The sequence below is a fragment of the Rattus norvegicus genome, chromosome 4 (assembly GCF_036323735.1).
Source record: "Rattus norvegicus strain BN/NHsdMcwi chromosome 4, GRCr8, whole genome shotgun sequence".
Taxonomy (NCBI): domain Eukaryota; kingdom Metazoa; phylum Chordata; class Mammalia; order Rodentia; family Muridae; genus Rattus; species Rattus norvegicus.
This window is the reverse complement of record NC_086022.1, coordinates 88,769,058-88,785,571: the sequence shown is the minus strand read 5'-3', so window position 1 is coordinate 88,785,571 and position 16,514 is coordinate 88,769,058. Positions and strand designations below refer to the sequence as shown.

The following is a 16,514-nucleotide window of genomic DNA, read 5'->3' as shown; positions in this document are numbered from 1 at the left end:
TCTATTCCCAAAGTCTTTGTGATCTATTGGAAACCTCCAGATCAGACACATGCAGAAGGTACCATACATACGTCATTTCAAGTTGTAAAGGGATAACAGGAAGAGAGACCATTTTCATTTTAGGTAGCTATCATACTATTTCTAAAGTCTCTGGAACCTGAAGGCCATGCTACAACAGTAAAAAAAAAAAAAAAAAAAATCAGAAAAAATAAATTGTTTTCCTTTTTGTGTCTTTAAAGCCAGAAGCAAAAGTGGACCAAGAAACCTTGACAGAAATGGTGAAACCCAGCATCGATTATGTGCGCCACAAAAAATTCAGATCTGGAAATTATCCATCTTCATTAAGCAATGAAACAGATCGATTGGTCCACTGGTGCCACGGTGCTCCAGGAGTCATCCACATGCTCTTACGGGCATACCAGGTTAGTGCTCCTCTCTTATCCTGAGTGTCTGGGTATACCCAGCTTTCATGTTGCTTCTGGAAAGCCCATTCAACTGTTCACTGAAAACTGGCTTTGAATTTTCATCTCTGTGTTAGTGTGAGCAGGGTCCATTGTTGTTTTGCTTTTGTGGATGCCAGGCCAACTGGCCTGTGTGCTTCTGAAGATGTCCTTGCCTCTGCTTCCTTTCTCCATATAGGAGTGCTGAGATGGCAAATGTGCACTGTCACAGCCAGCTTCATATAGATTCTGGCGATCTGAACTCAAGGATTCATGCTCTAACTACTGAGCCATCTCCCCACCTCGCTTTCTACTTTTTATTTAATTATTTATCTGTGCATTTGTATGCATTGTGTGATCATGTATGCTTGTGTTCATACATGTGTCCTTTACCGAGGGCCAGTGGTTAGCCTTGAATAAGTTCCTCTGGAGCCATTCATCTCACCTTTCCTGGATTTTTCATGGCTCTGAGTAGGCTAGACTGGCAGGCTGCTGAGCTCTAGGGATCAGCATTTCTCCCCCTTTCCAGCACCAGGATTACAAGCACATGCCCACACATCTGACTTATTCATTTAAATTATAGGGAGAGAGGGAGGGGGAAAGGAAGAGGGAGACAGACAATAAAATTTACATTACCCTTTTCTTTTCCTTCCTCTAACCCCTCCAATGTATCTCCAGTTTTCTTTCAAACTCATAGCCTCTTTTTCTGTAATTGTTGATATATGTATATATATTCCACAGTATATAAATAACAGTGTGCTCATACTTGACACTACTTGTATGTGTTTTGGGCCTGACCATTTTGTATTGGTTAACACACCTCAGTGCTCTTCTCTGGGGAAGACTATTTCTTCCAGTATTAGCATTCCTTAATTTAAAATCAGGAGCAAGGCTGGGCATTGTGGTGTACTCCTTTAATCTCAATATTCAGGAGCCAGCGGTCAGTGGGTCTCTCTGAATTTAGGCCACTCTAGTCTACACAGTAAGTTCCAGGCCAGCCAGAGTAACACAGAAAGAAAATCGGTCTCAAAACAAACTAAGAAACAAACTATAAAAACACAAAGCAAAAATAAATAAAATCAGGACTGAGACAGAACTGTCCACTATCCCACTTACTACAACATAGTGTTAGAGTCACAGAAGCAGAAAGACACGAAAAGGAAAGTAAAGGTCACAAGTCAGAAAAGAAGTCAAACTATTGCTTTGTGGATCACCTGATCTTATATGTAAAAGATCCTAAAGATCCCACTAGAAAACTTCCAGAAGTGATCAAGATCTCTTTGAGCCAAGTAGTAAGTTACAAAATCACTTTGCAAAAATTAGTAGCCTTTCTATAACAGCAACAAAAGACACATTAAGAAAGAGATTATGGAAATGATACCATTCACAATAGCCTGAAGAAAGAAAAGAAAAAGTAGAAATAAACCTAACTAAGGAGCTAAAGACTTCTAAGTAAAAACTTATGTCTGAAGAAAGAGATTGAGGAAGACATCAGAAGACGGAAAGACCTCTTATACTCACAGATTGTTAGAATAAGTACTGTGAAAAAGACCATCCTACCAAGGCCAATGTATTAGGAAACGAATGTGTGTGAGGGACGGACAGACAGACAGAACATTATACTAGTGTGTAGATCGTTTAGTATATATCTCAGGGGCTCATGCCCCTCAAGGCCTTCACTTAGGGACCCCCTGCCTCAGGTTGCCTGTCCTTGGTGGCTTTCTGAAACTGTAGGAAGAGTTAGCAACTCCTTAACAGGCCTTGCTGCAGCATTGCTTCCTTGTGTTCTTTTTTATTGTTATTGTATTTCTTTTTGCTTCACTCTTATTTACTGTAGAGCTACATAATAGTCTTTAATAATAATCATACCACAGATTCAGTATTTATGCTGGCTTTAAATTACCTCTGTCCAAGAAGTTGACCATTATTGACTCAGCCGAAGGTAAGATGGTTAGATAAAGGCAGAACATAGCCAACTTCATCAAAATAACAAGTGAATAGCCAGTTAACTAGGAAAAAAAACAAGTGTTTACTTATTTCTTAGTGTATACATATAGCTGAATAGATAGGTAGATAAAAAAAATAACAGATAGATGGAAGTTAGATGACATATAATTAAATAGGTAATAGATAGACAGTCAGTCCCAGGTCCAGCATGGCTGTGTAAGCAAAGTGTGACACAGTTCCTGCCCCTGGAACATCACCAGGCCATTGATCCCTAGGTGTGCTGATGGCTGCTGCTGCCCTAAAGCTGATCTGCTGTCTCCTCTATTTTACTTTCAGTCTCTCTTTCTGGGGAATATACTAACCCCTTAACTCAGAGCTAATCTATGATAAATGAAACATGCAGTTCTCAAGAATGAGGAATGTAAGGAGGTAGTCATGAGGCTGTGCAGGATGAGGAACAGGCCTCCTGGTTGGATTGGGAAAGATCTAGACAACACAACCACAGAGGCCATAAAAACCTCCATAGTCCTTTGTAGAAATTGCTCATTCTTAGACTTGGCCTTGAACTTGGAATTGTATGAAGAGATATGTGTACCCTTTGGTCTAATGACTGCTGAATTAATTAGCCAGGGTGAACTTGTGGGCATAAAGGACAGAGAGTTAAAATGATCTCAGGAAGAAAAGGCATGTTTAAGAAAGGAAGGAAAAATTTATAAAAAGAGAAAACAACAACGAGCAAACAATAGACAGGTTTACCTTATAGGAGGAAGACCTGCATATGATCTAGAAACTAATATTAGAAGGAGAGTATGGTTTAATGGAAAAGGACTATGGTGAGTGAATTAGCGTTCATGGAGAGGTTGTCAATTTTGGACATGAGGCCATGGAATTGCTAGGACAAGGAAACAAAGATTAGAGAATTAAAAGATGATATACAAGCATATGAGAAGTTACTACCTCATTCTCATAGCTACTTGAAGGATTAAGAGAGATAAGAGAGAGACAGCTAGCTGCTTTACTCACATAAATTGTAAAGCTGTGTAAGCAATCATTTCAACCTTAATAATGTTGAGATTCTGTTACCTTCCATTCTTACAAGAAAGTAGTTACCAAAGGCTGTGCCCATGAGCTGTGCCCAGCTACCCATGAAGAACAGGCTGTGTAAAAACTAGAAGGAAATGGGCTTCTGTTTTGTGTTTAGTTTCTGTTTTAAGAAAGCAGGGATTATTCAGTGCCTGCCTCACATGTGGCCCATATATATACAGCCACCAAACTAGATAAGATGGATGAAGCAAAGAAGTGCAGGCTGACAGGAACCAGAGGTAGATCTCTCCTGAGAGACACAGCCAGAATACAGCAAATACAGAGGCGAATGCCATCATTAAACCACTGAACTGAGAATGGAACCCCCATTGAAGGAATCACAGAAAGAACTGGAAGAGCTTGAAGGGGCTCGAGACCCCATATGAACAACAATGCCAAGCAACCAGAGCTTCCAGGGACTAAGCCACTACCCAAAGACTATACATGGACTGACCCTGGACTCTAACCTCATAGGTAGCAATGAATATCCTAGTAAGAGCACCAGTGGAAGGGGAAGCCCTGGGTCCTGCCAAGACTGAACCCCCAGTGAACGTGATTGTTGGGGGGAGGGCGGTAATGGGGGGAGGATGGGGAGCGGAACACCCATATAGAAGGGGAGGGGGAGGGGTTAGGGGGATGTTGGCCCAAGAATAACAATTGAAATGTAAATAAGAAATACTCAAGTTAATAAAGATGGGAAAAAAGCAGGGGTTGAAACTAATGATCTGGGATTCATACAATTTATATAAATTTAAGGATTTCTTAAACCATTAACAATGGTCAAAACCTTGATGATGTGGCTTTAGTAAATAAAGACTGCATTCGGGCTCTCTGGTAGGGAGAAGGAAAAAGAAAGGAAAAGAAGGAAGAAAGATGAGACCCCTTGGACAAAGAGCATGGGTAATGACATCATGCACCCATTACTGACTGAGTCATTATTGAATCAGCGCTGTTTCCATTCCTCCTTTCTCAGGACCCTCCTCACACTGAGGCTAGACCTCAGCACGATAGGTGTCTTTGGAGGCACTAGCATGTGTGGGGCCTAGTTGCTCTTACAGTTCTTGCTTCCTTCTTGAGCCTCTTGGGCCCTCCTGCTACAGTCTGCCTTTCTCTCCACAGTCTTAGTCTCCTGGTAGGACAACCCGATAAGGCCTGCTTACAGAGTTCAACCACTTTCTAGTTCAACGTCCCACAGATTTCACCATTCCTAAAAACAAACAAACAAACCAAAACAACAACAATAAAACCAAACCAGTGCAGTTAGGTTCTTGACAGCAATATTCCCACAAACCTGGTACCAGCTTCTATGTCAGTTTACTTTTTCTTTTTTTTTTTTTCTTTTGAGAGGTAATAGATTACTGGACAAACTGCAACCACAGTTTAAACATGACCAAGTCTTCAGGTTAAGAATGTTGAACTCCGTTTGGTAGAGTTAATGACCATGATTCAGTTTAAACTTCAGTCTCGGCATAGTGTGAATCCTTGCTTTCTTCTCTTGGAGTTGTACCTGGTTTTGTACCAGTTTTCATTTGAATCACTTGGGGAATAGGGTGATTTTGCTTTTCTTTCTTGGTCATGAATCAGTTAATTCTGAAAGTCCTGTGAGAAGACATGGTGAGAAGGCAAGTTAGGAATATGGTTCATGGTAGTGGAGGACAGGAAAAGTGGAGACCCCACACTAGTTTACTTTCCTGTAGCAATATAAAACTCCATGACCAAGGCAGCGTATACTCACAGAAGTGACAGTTTATTTGGCTTACAGCTCCAGAGAGATAATAGTCTATCATGACAAGGGAACGGGGCATTGAACAGCACTCATGCTGCTTGAAGCAGAACTGGGAGCTCTCTTCTTAAACTGCAAGTAGGAAGCAGAGAGAGAACTAGGAAAGCCATGTGGCTTTTGAAACCTCAAAGTGTACCCCATTGATGTATTTTCTATAGCAGGGCCACATCTCCCAAGTCTCACTGAACTGCACCACCAACTGGAGAATAAATGTTCAGATTCCAGAGCCTATAGGGAGTAATGTTATTCAAATGACCACAGGAAGGAATTCATGCCTGCCATTAAAACTAGCTCACTACCCAGAACTGGTGAGGCCAAGGATCCTAGTACCACCATCTCTCTAAACTTGTATAATATGTAACTACATTGTAAATACTTATCCTTCTATTCACAGGTAAGTATAGCTCTCATATCTCATTAAGAAAAAAAGAAAAAAATCTTTTTGCAGTATTGACCATTATAGAGAGATGCAACTGGTCCAGATTCAGAGAACAACTGTCTATGGTGTTCCCAGAGCAAATGATATATCTGCAGTACAACCCCTACATGTAATGCTCAGAGGACCATGAAGTGATGGTGGAACGATTGCTATGGGATAATTCTTGTATATATGATAGAGAATATGGACCCATGAAATCTCAAGGATATGGACTTTTAAATAAGACATGAAAAATGGCAATACCAGTTGACATCCCATCATGAATGGGGAAATCTCACAAGGACCCACCCTAAACAGGGGAGTTTCAGTTTTCTCCAAGGAGAAGTCTCTAGACAGGTGATCTGATCCAAAGTGGTTAGCCTTAAATACATACATCTGAGCAACACTAAATGGCCCAAACAGATTATATTAAAATTTTTATATGTGTGTTTAACAGTAATAATTATTTAGAAGTCATGAATTTGAGAAGGTGAGGCAGGGTCTGGATTGGATCCAATAGGGCAGCCGTTTTGTGTAACTTGAACTTTCTTGCAGCTTTCAATATCCATTCTTCTATAAATTTAGTGTTTTGACTATCAGATGACATGAGGGGGTTCTTTTATGGTTCTGTCTATTTGGTGTTTCATATGTTTCTTTGACCTTCTTTATTATATTTTATTGTCTTACATTGTTTTGCTACTCACAGTTTTCACAGTCTTCATTCTGGTATTTGTTTATATCTTCTTTGAGTTCCTTGTTCATATGCATTATTGCTGTTTTTAAATTATTTTTTTGTTTATCACCTGAGTTGCTTTTTTTTAGGTTACATCACTATGGGGCTACTGCTTTTATGGTGATAATTTATTCTCTTGGTTCTTTATGTGGTTTGTGCTACTGAAATGGGACCTAGGCATCTGTAGTTGGGTTGTTGGTCGTATTTCTTAAGTGGAAATTCTGCTGTTTCTTTCCTTTGTTGGCTGTGTGTTTGGATCTCTGTTTTCAGTGACCCCCCACCTTGCCAGATTGTTTTCAGCTGAATGGGGTTTAGGGTTTAGTCTGGGAACAATGCAGTGTTGATGTTCAAATCAGGTATCAGAAGTTTCTAAGCCCAGTAACAGACCTTCTAGTTAAAAGTCTCTTAACTCTAGGTAAAAATCTTTAGTGGTCTAGGAGAGTTGCTCTCAGTTCTCAGAAAGCAGTGGTGATGATGTTGGCAGGGAGAGTCTTGGGTCCATATGTGGAAATGGAGGCCGGAGAAGGGGCAGAAGTGAAGCTGAAGGATAAGTGGTTCTCAGGGGATCAACATGGGATTCTAGGGTAATTACCTGGAAAGTGGTGGCCCACAACAGGACACGAGACCTTTGAGTGTGTTGCAGGGAGCAGGCAGATTTAACGGTGAGTGTCTAGGGTCCTTATGTAAAAGAAGGGTGGCCAGATGATGAACTGTGGGGATAGGATTTGGCAGCACAAGTCCCTTACCTGCGTGCATGAGTTGAGTTGGTAGTCCTCTTGAACTTTGTGAGTTTATTGCCTTCATTACACTTTGTAAATGCCTGGCCATTATTTTCCTATAAGGCTTTTATTTTTGAGTTTCTTTTTCTTTTCTGTAATTCAGATTGGATAATTTCTATTTATCTAGCTTTATATTCACCAATGATTTTATTTTGTTATGTCTACTCTATTAGCCAGACTACTTAGTAAATTTTATATTACCCATTGATGTTTCTCTGGGTCTAGAGAGAGTATTTATTCCACTGATCTAACTTGATCTGTATCATGCCCATTGCTGATTTGTTTATAGAAATTTTCTAGTAAGACTCTTGGAATCTCCAATGTATATAACCTGTCAGGTAGGGATAATTTGACTTGATTTTGTGTTTGTATCCATTTAATTTCTCATGTGTTCCAGCTAGTGCATCGAGCGAGCACAATATGGAAAGTCAATGGGGATAGTGGGTGTCACTTTCTCGTTCCTGACTTCAGGGGGATTGACTCAAGCTTTTCTCCATTTAGGATGATGTTGGTTTGAGTTTCTCTTATATAGCTTTTATTATATTGAGGTTTGTTTTCTCTAGTCCTATCTTGTCTAGGACTTTTATCATGGAGTCATGTTGAATTATCAAAGGCTTTTTCTATATTGAGATGATCATGTGATTTTTATTAAGTCGATTTAGGTTATCTATAACATTTATTGACTTGCATATATTGAACCATCCTTGCTTTTAAGGATAAAGCCAACTTGGTCATGGTGAATCTTTTTTGATGTGTGTCTGTATTGCAAGTATTTTGTTTTTATTTTGGTGTCTTCTTTAAACTCCTTTTTTTTTTGAAAAAAAATCTATTATTTAAATCTGTTTTCTGTGGCTCATTTAGGTATTTCTTTTTGGCAAACATTTCTATAGCATTGGTGGGTTTCGGAGAGAAAATACTGGAGTGACCTTTCATATTGCTCATAATTTTTCCAATGAGATCTAGTTATGGGGACCTTCCTTGTTAGTTCTGTCTAATATAGACAGAGTAGGTTGGAGCAGAAGAGAGGATGTGGGGGCAATACACGTGCTTGAGGGTTGAAAATGAATTAGGTGGAGTGAAGGCAGTTGAACAGGGTAGACTGGTCGGGTATGCAGGATGTGAGTCCTGATCCAAGCCTTGAGTATAGATAGGGTAGATCTGCTGGATAGAACGGTTACATGTGTTGTACCAAGGGCTTGTGGATTCAGGGGCAGGCAGGGCAGGTCCTGGTGGAATCTTAAAGGTTGGTTGACAGACTAGGTAGGCCTGGACACTGGATGTGGTTACCAGTGCTAGGTCTGGCAGATTAAGGAGGATCTGTGGAGGGGAGACTCACTGAGTTAGACTGTGAGAAGGACCTGGCTGGGTGGAGAGGTTCCTATGTGTGTTTAGCCCCAATGCCATATTCATTTCATAATGTATAGTTTTCTAATCAATGAGGAAGTATTTCTGACTCTTATGCAAAACATTTTGTTAATACTGTTTTGCTTTCTTTCCCTTTCAGGTTTTTAAGGAGGAAAAATACTTGAAAGAGGCCATGGAGTGCAGTGATGTGATTTGGCAGCGAGGTCTGCTCCGGAAAGGCTATGGAATCTGCCATGGAACTGCTGGAAATGGTTATTCCTTTTTGTCCCTTTATCAACTGACACAGGATAAGAAGTATCTCTATCGAGCTTGTAAGGTGAGGACACCTCTATTCACACAGCTTCCAAACTTCCTAGAACAGAGTCTGAAAGCGCAACTCGTCTTCCTTCTTTGAACCTACTCCTCCCAGTCTGTGGGTTAATCTGTTTCTTTGGCACAGCCTTGTCCTTGTCCCTCTGTGTCCCTCTATGACGTGAAGGTAGCAAACGTAAAGGTCACTCTGGATAGCACAAGTCTGGAATCATACTGCCTGGTCAGAATACAGCACTGTGTATAAATATTATTTATTTGCTCGGTTGGTTTTTGAGGAGTCTGAGCTACCACAGAAGGGCCTTGGTTTGCTGTTGCCAAAGATGATCATGAATGTGAACTGATCTTCCTGCTCCACCTCCCAAGTCCTAGGGGGAGCCAGCGGCCAAGTCTGAAGACAGGTTCAGAGCCAGGGAGGATTTTTATTCAGGTGGAACAGGTGCTTGGAAGTATCAGGGTGCAGTTGAACTATCGTGCATTTCTTCTCCAGGTGTCCCTACAGTGTTTTAAGGTAGATGTGACCTACAGAAGAAGAAATAGACAAGGAAAGGTCTCTAGCTCTCAGCCTTCTAGTGGGTTTTGGCAATAGAGTATAGTTCAGAGCCCTGGAATCACTACTGCCCAAACTAGCTTCTTCAATTATTTTTTCCAAGTTTTATTTTTAATGTTTTTAATTATGTGTATCTGTAGGAATGTACACATAAGTGCAAGTGCTCAAAGAGGCCAGAGGAGACAGGTCTCATGACGGATGGCGTTTCAGGTGTTTGTGAACCACCTGATGTGGGTGCTTACAATCAAACTAGGGTCCTCTGGAAGAACACTTAACCACTGAGCCATATCTTGAGCCCTCTTTAATTCTTATAAATTCATTAAAATGTTCTATTCATTGCCTCTTAAGAAATTCTATTCTTTAAAAGAAACGTCTTTTTAGTTTGCAGAGTGGTGTCTAGATTATGGAGCTCACGGATGCCGCATTCCTGACAGGCCTTATTCCCTCTTTGAAGGTAGGAGTGTGAAAAACAAAATAAGACTGTACATTTAAATGCTTGCTCTAGTAAACCTGTCCCTCTGTTTTGAGAACTAGCATTAGGACATTTGGTATCGCTTGAGTAAAACTTCAGAACTAAAACAAAATGATAGCAAGCCTATTGATCTTGCTAGATTTTGGTCCTGCAAATATTTTAGAACTTCTGTGAAATACATATACAGACAAAGCCTAGAAGGCTTACTAGATAGGGGAAGATAGCATGTTTATTCTTCAGCATTTCCTCTGTAATATTGTATGTACACAAAATATTCTCTATGTTCATGGGAAACTTCAAGGCCATTAGTTAAAGTAAAAGTAATTAGGTTTGCTGAGGTTAATAAATATAAAAGAATATACTATAATTAGTATACTATTATAATTGAAGTCCTAGAGATAGCGATATCCTTTTTGTTTGTTTATTTAATTTTTTTGAGATAGAGTCTCTCCATGTAGTCCTGGCTGTCCTGGAACTTGCTATACTGATAAGGCTGGCCTCAAACTCATACAGATCTGCCTGCCTCTGCTTCCCAAGTGCTGCAATTAAAGGTGTGCACCAATGCATTTGGCCTCCCAAATGGTGTGTGTGTGTGTGTGTGTGTGTGTGTGTGTGTGTGTGTGCATGCAGAGCACTTGCCTGTTTTTGCTAACTTATAAACCATGGTGCAAAGACTTTATAGCATTAGGATAAATTGATAATAACTTTAAAAACAATTCTTATCACTATAACCCATAGTAATCTTCAGAAGGAATAAATTATTTATTTCAAGAAGATACATAATAGATTTTATCAATGCTATAAATTGAAAGTCATAATGAAAAATACTTCTCAGAATAAAAGTAGTTGTTTACATCACAAAAAACATATCACTGACATGGTGATCCTTGCCTGTAATCTATTACACTGGTAGCAAAAGTATTAGATCATGAGTATGAGTCTGGCCTAGGCTCTGTGTTGAAGCTGAGGCACAGGAGGACAAGAAGCTCCTACCCCCAGCTGCCCTAATGTTTTTGTCAATTAGTTTCAAAAGCTGTTGTTTAATCAGTGTCCTACTTGGGGGGGGGAGAGGGAGGGTGGTGTGACATAAGCAAATTGCACTTTCTTAGAAGCTAAAGAAGATATAAAATTGGATGGAGATTGTAAAAGCTCTGAGAGGAAAGTTTCACGTTTGGACATCTAGTGGGCAACGTTCCTAAATTCTGCAGGGCATTTGCTTGCTTTTTTGTTTTAGATCATGGATGCTGCTTATGGTCCTCAAGCCCTCACAGCAGTTAGCTAAGCACTGTAATACTGATCAGCATCCAAGATCTACACTCTCAGATGCTGCAGGATCATCTCAACATTTCATATGCAAGCTAAGCTGAGATAGCTCGGTAGGCAAACTTACTTGTCACACAAGTGTGAGGATCTGAGTTCACACCTCCAGAACCCAGATGTGTAGATGTGTAGCTCAGGTGTATAAACTCAACATTTTTAAGAGGAATTGGGAAGTAAGACAGGAGGAACCTCGGACACTTGCCAGTCAACTACACTGGTATACATTCGGTAGAAAACAATGAAGACCCAGTCCCGAACGAAGAGGAAGGCAAGGTCTGACTCCTGAAGTGGTCTTCCAGGTCTGTACTCACACTGTGGCATGGATATGCCTGAATTCATTCTCTCTCTCTCTCTCTCTCTCTCTCTCTCTCTCTCTCTCTCTCTCTCTCACACACACACACACACACACACACACACACACACACACACACACACTCTCACTCTCTCCTGCAAAGAAAAAAATGGTGTAATTGTCTGTTGGGTGCTATTTTTAATGAATCCGTTTTAAATTGATGATGGCATTTTTCCTTATATCCTTACAGTCCCTGGTGGTGGAAGAGATTAAATATCGCTACCTGTTGTTTTATTCACTAACCTGTGTGGTGCACATTTTGTTTCGCAGGTATGGCTGGTGCTGTTCACTTTCTTTCTGACATGTTGGTACCAGAGACAGCACGGTTTCCGGCATTTGAACTTGGCTTTGTGCAGAAGGATTAAAAAGGTGCAAAAAGACAACTAACATACTCGTTGGACCAAAAGCCACCTGACTGATTAGTGCCTGACACAGAACCTACTGTAAACCCTAAAAGAGGAAGACAGAAGGACAGAAACCTTCACAAGCCCCTTTGTTGCAAAGACCCCCAATTAGAGCATGAGCGATAGAAACCTTGTCATAAGCATTCTGTGACAGTGTGTCCATTAAAGGTGTGAAATCTGACTCCTTCATCTCTAGGCTCCTTGTAGTGTGCATGTTTCTTGGTGCTTGTCTATAGGTGAAAATTGAATAACTAGAAAAACCACACTCGTTACATGAACTCCTAGCTGAGCACGTGTGAGTGTTAAAAGGGACAGGCACACATTTTTGTATATAGTACCTAAACTAGGGTGTCATCTCTATCATCAAAGAAATAGTCGTGTGATGTCTATCTTGACCATCAGCTACCAGATGTAGATATCCTGTGAGAATACCGTGTTAGCATTTTCCATGGGCATGCGTGAGAGACAGCTTCCCAAACCAGAAGGAAAGTGGGCAAGTCAGTGTGCACTGCGGAGCTCAGGAAGGCCCAGTTGACACCTCTTCGCTCTTTGTGTCTTGTGGTCAATGTAATTAATGACTAAGCATTAGGAATTCTGAAACGTTTACCCAGATACATATTATTAAAACAGACACCTCCTTGCTGTTTTCAGAATATCTTATTACTATTTAAAACAGAGTAGCTGTAATGTCAGAAAGATCTATCCATGTCCCTTCAAAAATTTATTTCACATTTTGGTAAATTATTATGAATGTGAAATTAATATATTCCTTATTTTTCATCCAGTTTGGGATGATAAAATAAATTCTAGGCTGAATTTATATATGTAAGAGCCAAAATATTTTAAACAAGATAATTATTATCTGGGTGATTTCTAAAATTATTTTTAAGGACATTAATTTTGATTCGCATATGGTTAGAAGTCTTGTCACATAAATTTCAGAGTTTGATTGTTGTACGAGTGGGCTAGATTTTCTAAGCATGTTTTGTTCTGTAAAGGAAATTAATATGTTTCTTGAAGGAAGCCCCTGTCTTGTAAACTCTTCTCAGCATCAGTGTGGAGCTTGTAGGGCCCTGATTTTGGCCAAGGGCCCTTTGAGCAGCAGCAGTGGTAGTGACTCTCCCCAGTATTTTCAATTATATTTGTTTGATAGTTACTAGTATCTTTCTGACCAACATGCTGAGGGAAATATAAAATGCCCATTGAAGAAGTGGAGATCATTTCGTTTACAGATTTTCTTTTAAGATAGGTGGATTGACACCTTCCTGCTTTCCAGTAGGTGACAACACATGTGCATTTCATTGGCAACATTGATTTCCTTCCTTGTATCCACTACACATACCGCTGTGCATCCTGTGAGGCTGCAGTGTCATCCCATGAGGGAAAGGAGAAATGGCATGTGAATCAGGCCACATATGGCCATTTCAGAGTTATACGAGATTGAAATCAAATTTAAGAACATCTCACTTTTGTTTCTTAGGCTTGTATTATGTCAGCAACTGTATTCTAAATGTGTTGGAAAGCTTAAAATATGCACACAAAATACCATTTTGAAATCTTAAGGGAAAAAGTTCATGTTCACAAAGAAGTGTTTGGGGTTCTTTGGTTTTGTTAATAAAAGACAGTTTTGTGGTGATGACTTATGAAGCCTTCATATTTTCTCATTTCTTTTTCAGTTCAACTGTGTTAAAGTGGGTAGTTCTGTGAGTATCCGAAGTGACCAAAGAGTCGCTCCTCATGATTCCAACAAGGAAGCATTTAAGATTGGTGGTGTATGTTGGGCAGCAGTGCTACCACACTCTTTGAGTGTCTTAGTTACTTTTCTGTTGCTGTGACAATCAGGCAGCTATACAAGAAAACATGAAATGTGGGATTCATGGTTCCAAGGGGTTAGAGTCCATGACCATAGTGGCAGGACCTATGACAGCAGGCAGGATGGTGTTCACCTAAAATGAAGTGACAGCAATTTAAGACGACAGTTGCCTGGAGCTATGTTTGGAAGTGGAAAATCTAGAGAACTCTTAACTCATAATGTATGTAATTAATGCTATATGTTATACATGTATGTGTCATACATGTTAATGCTATATTTCATATTCTCTAACATTTAGATGTTAGTTTTCCATCACTATGCAAAATACTCAAAACAAACGATGGAAGAGAAAGTGTGTGAACCTCAGAGGTTTCGGTGAAGGGTTGGATGATTCCATTGCCTGTGATGAGGAAGAGCATCTTGGCATCAGTAGCATGTTACAGAGTCAAGTTGGCAGCCAGTAAGTGGAGGGGGCAAGGACAAGACACTTCCTCCCACTGGGTGCTACCACCTATAGTTTTAACCACTATTCAGTCATTTATAGAACAATTAGGAAATCCATGGATGAGGTTGGAGGCCCCCAGGATCTAATCAGTCCCCGAAAGTCCATAATATATGCCTTTGGAAGCAATATTAGATCCAAAACATGATACCTCTTCTGTGACAGCTTCATCTTGCCAACCTTGGTTTGCCAAGCCTTTGCAAGAAGATGGTATCCATAAGTATGGAGAGATTCATGTAACAATGGAGAAAAGGGAGTCTCTTTGGCAGTCATAAATGGACTAAATCATTATACCTCACTATAATTATATTGACCTATAATTTATTCAAAATTACTATTAATGCTACATTCTTATGGCTACAATGGTTTCCACATGTAAGCGAGCAGAACTTAAGAGTTACAAGAACAGGAAACAAAAACTTTCCTAGTGGGTCACTAGGAGGGATAGTGAGTGGAACTATTCCCTTTTTCTACCCCTTGATTTTTCTGGTCCTGTGGATGGGAGAAACCATGTATCAGACACTGATTCAGAACATATACTGCCTTCTGGAGAACCCTGCCCCAGCCCTCTCTGCTGCTGTCACCCAATCGGTGCTATAACTCTTCAAAAGGCCATTCCATCTTTCTGTCAGACCAGCTGCTTCAGGATGCGGGGATCATAGCAAAACTAGTGGAGTCCATGATTATGGGCCCACACTTCTCTGGCTGTGAAATGAATTCCTTGGCTAGAAGCAGTTCTGTGTGGAATAATAACATGATGGTGGATAAGGTATGTCTACATATGGTGGTTTTGGCAGAAGCATTACATTGTGGGAAAGACAAAGGCCAGAATAAATTGACACAAACCAGTCAATACATTGTTGTTGTCCTGTGTCATAGAGATCCTGCAGCTTTGGAACAGCAGGGCTGGCCCTTTTACTTGTCCCAACTGCTCACAGATGATGTAGATGTTGGGGGTGGGGCCAACTCAGAGCCCTGGATCTGGGCATGGGTGGTAGCTGAGCTGATCAGCCCTTGGCTCTCTCTTATCTGCACCACCAGGGTGCGCTCTCCAGCACTGCTTTGGCTAGGCCACCCAAGGCAACCATGGGCACAATTGAGTGTCAACTCTGCTGATCTCATGCTCTTGGGGCAGCTCACCCAAACCCAGCTTTCCAGAGCCAGCTTTATTGTGCTGAACAGTCAAGGTTCAGAGCTCACTCTTCCCAAGGACTGCAGCCTGTGAGGGGCTGGGCCAATTCTCCTGCTCTCAAACCCTCAGAGATGGTTCACTTGTGCCTTCACCATCAGAGTCAGCTCCACTGTATTTCACAGGCAAGACACAGGCCCCCTCTCCCAAGACCTACAGCCAGTGAGGGGTCTGGGTTGGTCCCCCTATTCTCATGACTCCAGGGATAGCTCACCCTACTCCTGCAGGTGTTGAGTGGGAAGGAAGAGGACACTCAGCCAGGTGAGTGGTGGGGCCAACTGTCTCATGCTGTTGCCTCTAGGACTGGTTTACTTGTACCCTTATAACCAAGATGAGCTCTACTGTGCTGCCCAGGTAAGGTACAGGGTCAGCTCACCTGACTGCTGCAGGCAGTGAAGGACAGGACCAGCTGTCTTGTTCTCATGATTCCAGGGCCAGCTCTTCTCAACTGTTGTAGGTGGTGAGGGTCAAGTGGGGCAAGGCATCAGCCCTGCACCCATGCCTCATCATGGTAGACAAGTGACAGGGCCGGGTCTCCCAAGCTCTCATCCACTACATACTCAAATATTGTGGTGGCTTCAAATGTAGGCTGGATGACATTCTTCATCTGTGCTGCCTGGCATAGCAGTAAGCAGGTATCTATGGTCTGTCTGTGACATGTACTAAGCTGCAGGCTTGTGGGTTCCATAGAGGTCTGAGGTCTCTGTTCTCTCTCCCTGCACAGTACTGCCTGGATTTGATTTGGTTTGATTTTTATGAATCCTAGGCATAAGACAGATTTGGCCATTGTGGTGGTATGACTAGGGAGCTGCAGTCAAGCTCCCACAGACTTCTCCACTCCTACCTCTACATTGTGAGGATGTTGCATTTGAGCCTCTCTATGTCCATGACCTCCTTAGTCCACTTCTATGGGAGGAAGTAGAGGTACCAGGATGTCCAGAGCCCTGAGACTCCCACGTTAACAAGTAGTCCTGATGGACCAGCACCACAACAACAAGCAGTGCTGCAGAGCACCCCCACACACACACACACACATACACATTATGGCCTTTTAG

The 16,514-nt window shown here is 41.2% G+C and overlaps 1 protein-coding gene across 3 annotated transcripts in view; it reads left to right on the top strand.

The window, feature by feature from the left end:
* The window catches only part of Lancl2 (LanC like glutathione S-transferase 2), a 41,947-nt gene extending 28,349 nt beyond the window's left edge, over nt 1-13,598 (top strand). For 2 of the 3 annotated variants that reach the window (XM_039107801.2, XM_063286278.1), the window contains exons 7-10: nt 240-422; nt 8,688-8,864; nt 9,789-9,861; nt 11,822-13,598. In XM_039107801.2, the coding sequence (XP_038963729.1) occupies nt 240-422; nt 8,688-8,864; nt 9,789-9,861; nt 11,822-11,916 (528 nt within the window). In that variant the 3' untranslated portion in view covers nt 11,917-13,598. The remainder of the gene's footprint in view (nt 1-239; nt 423-8,687; nt 8,865-9,788; nt 9,862-11,821) is intronic. The other variant, NM_001014187.1, reaches the window with a different exon arrangement.
* Nucleotides 13,599-16,514: the final 2,916 nt, after the last annotated feature.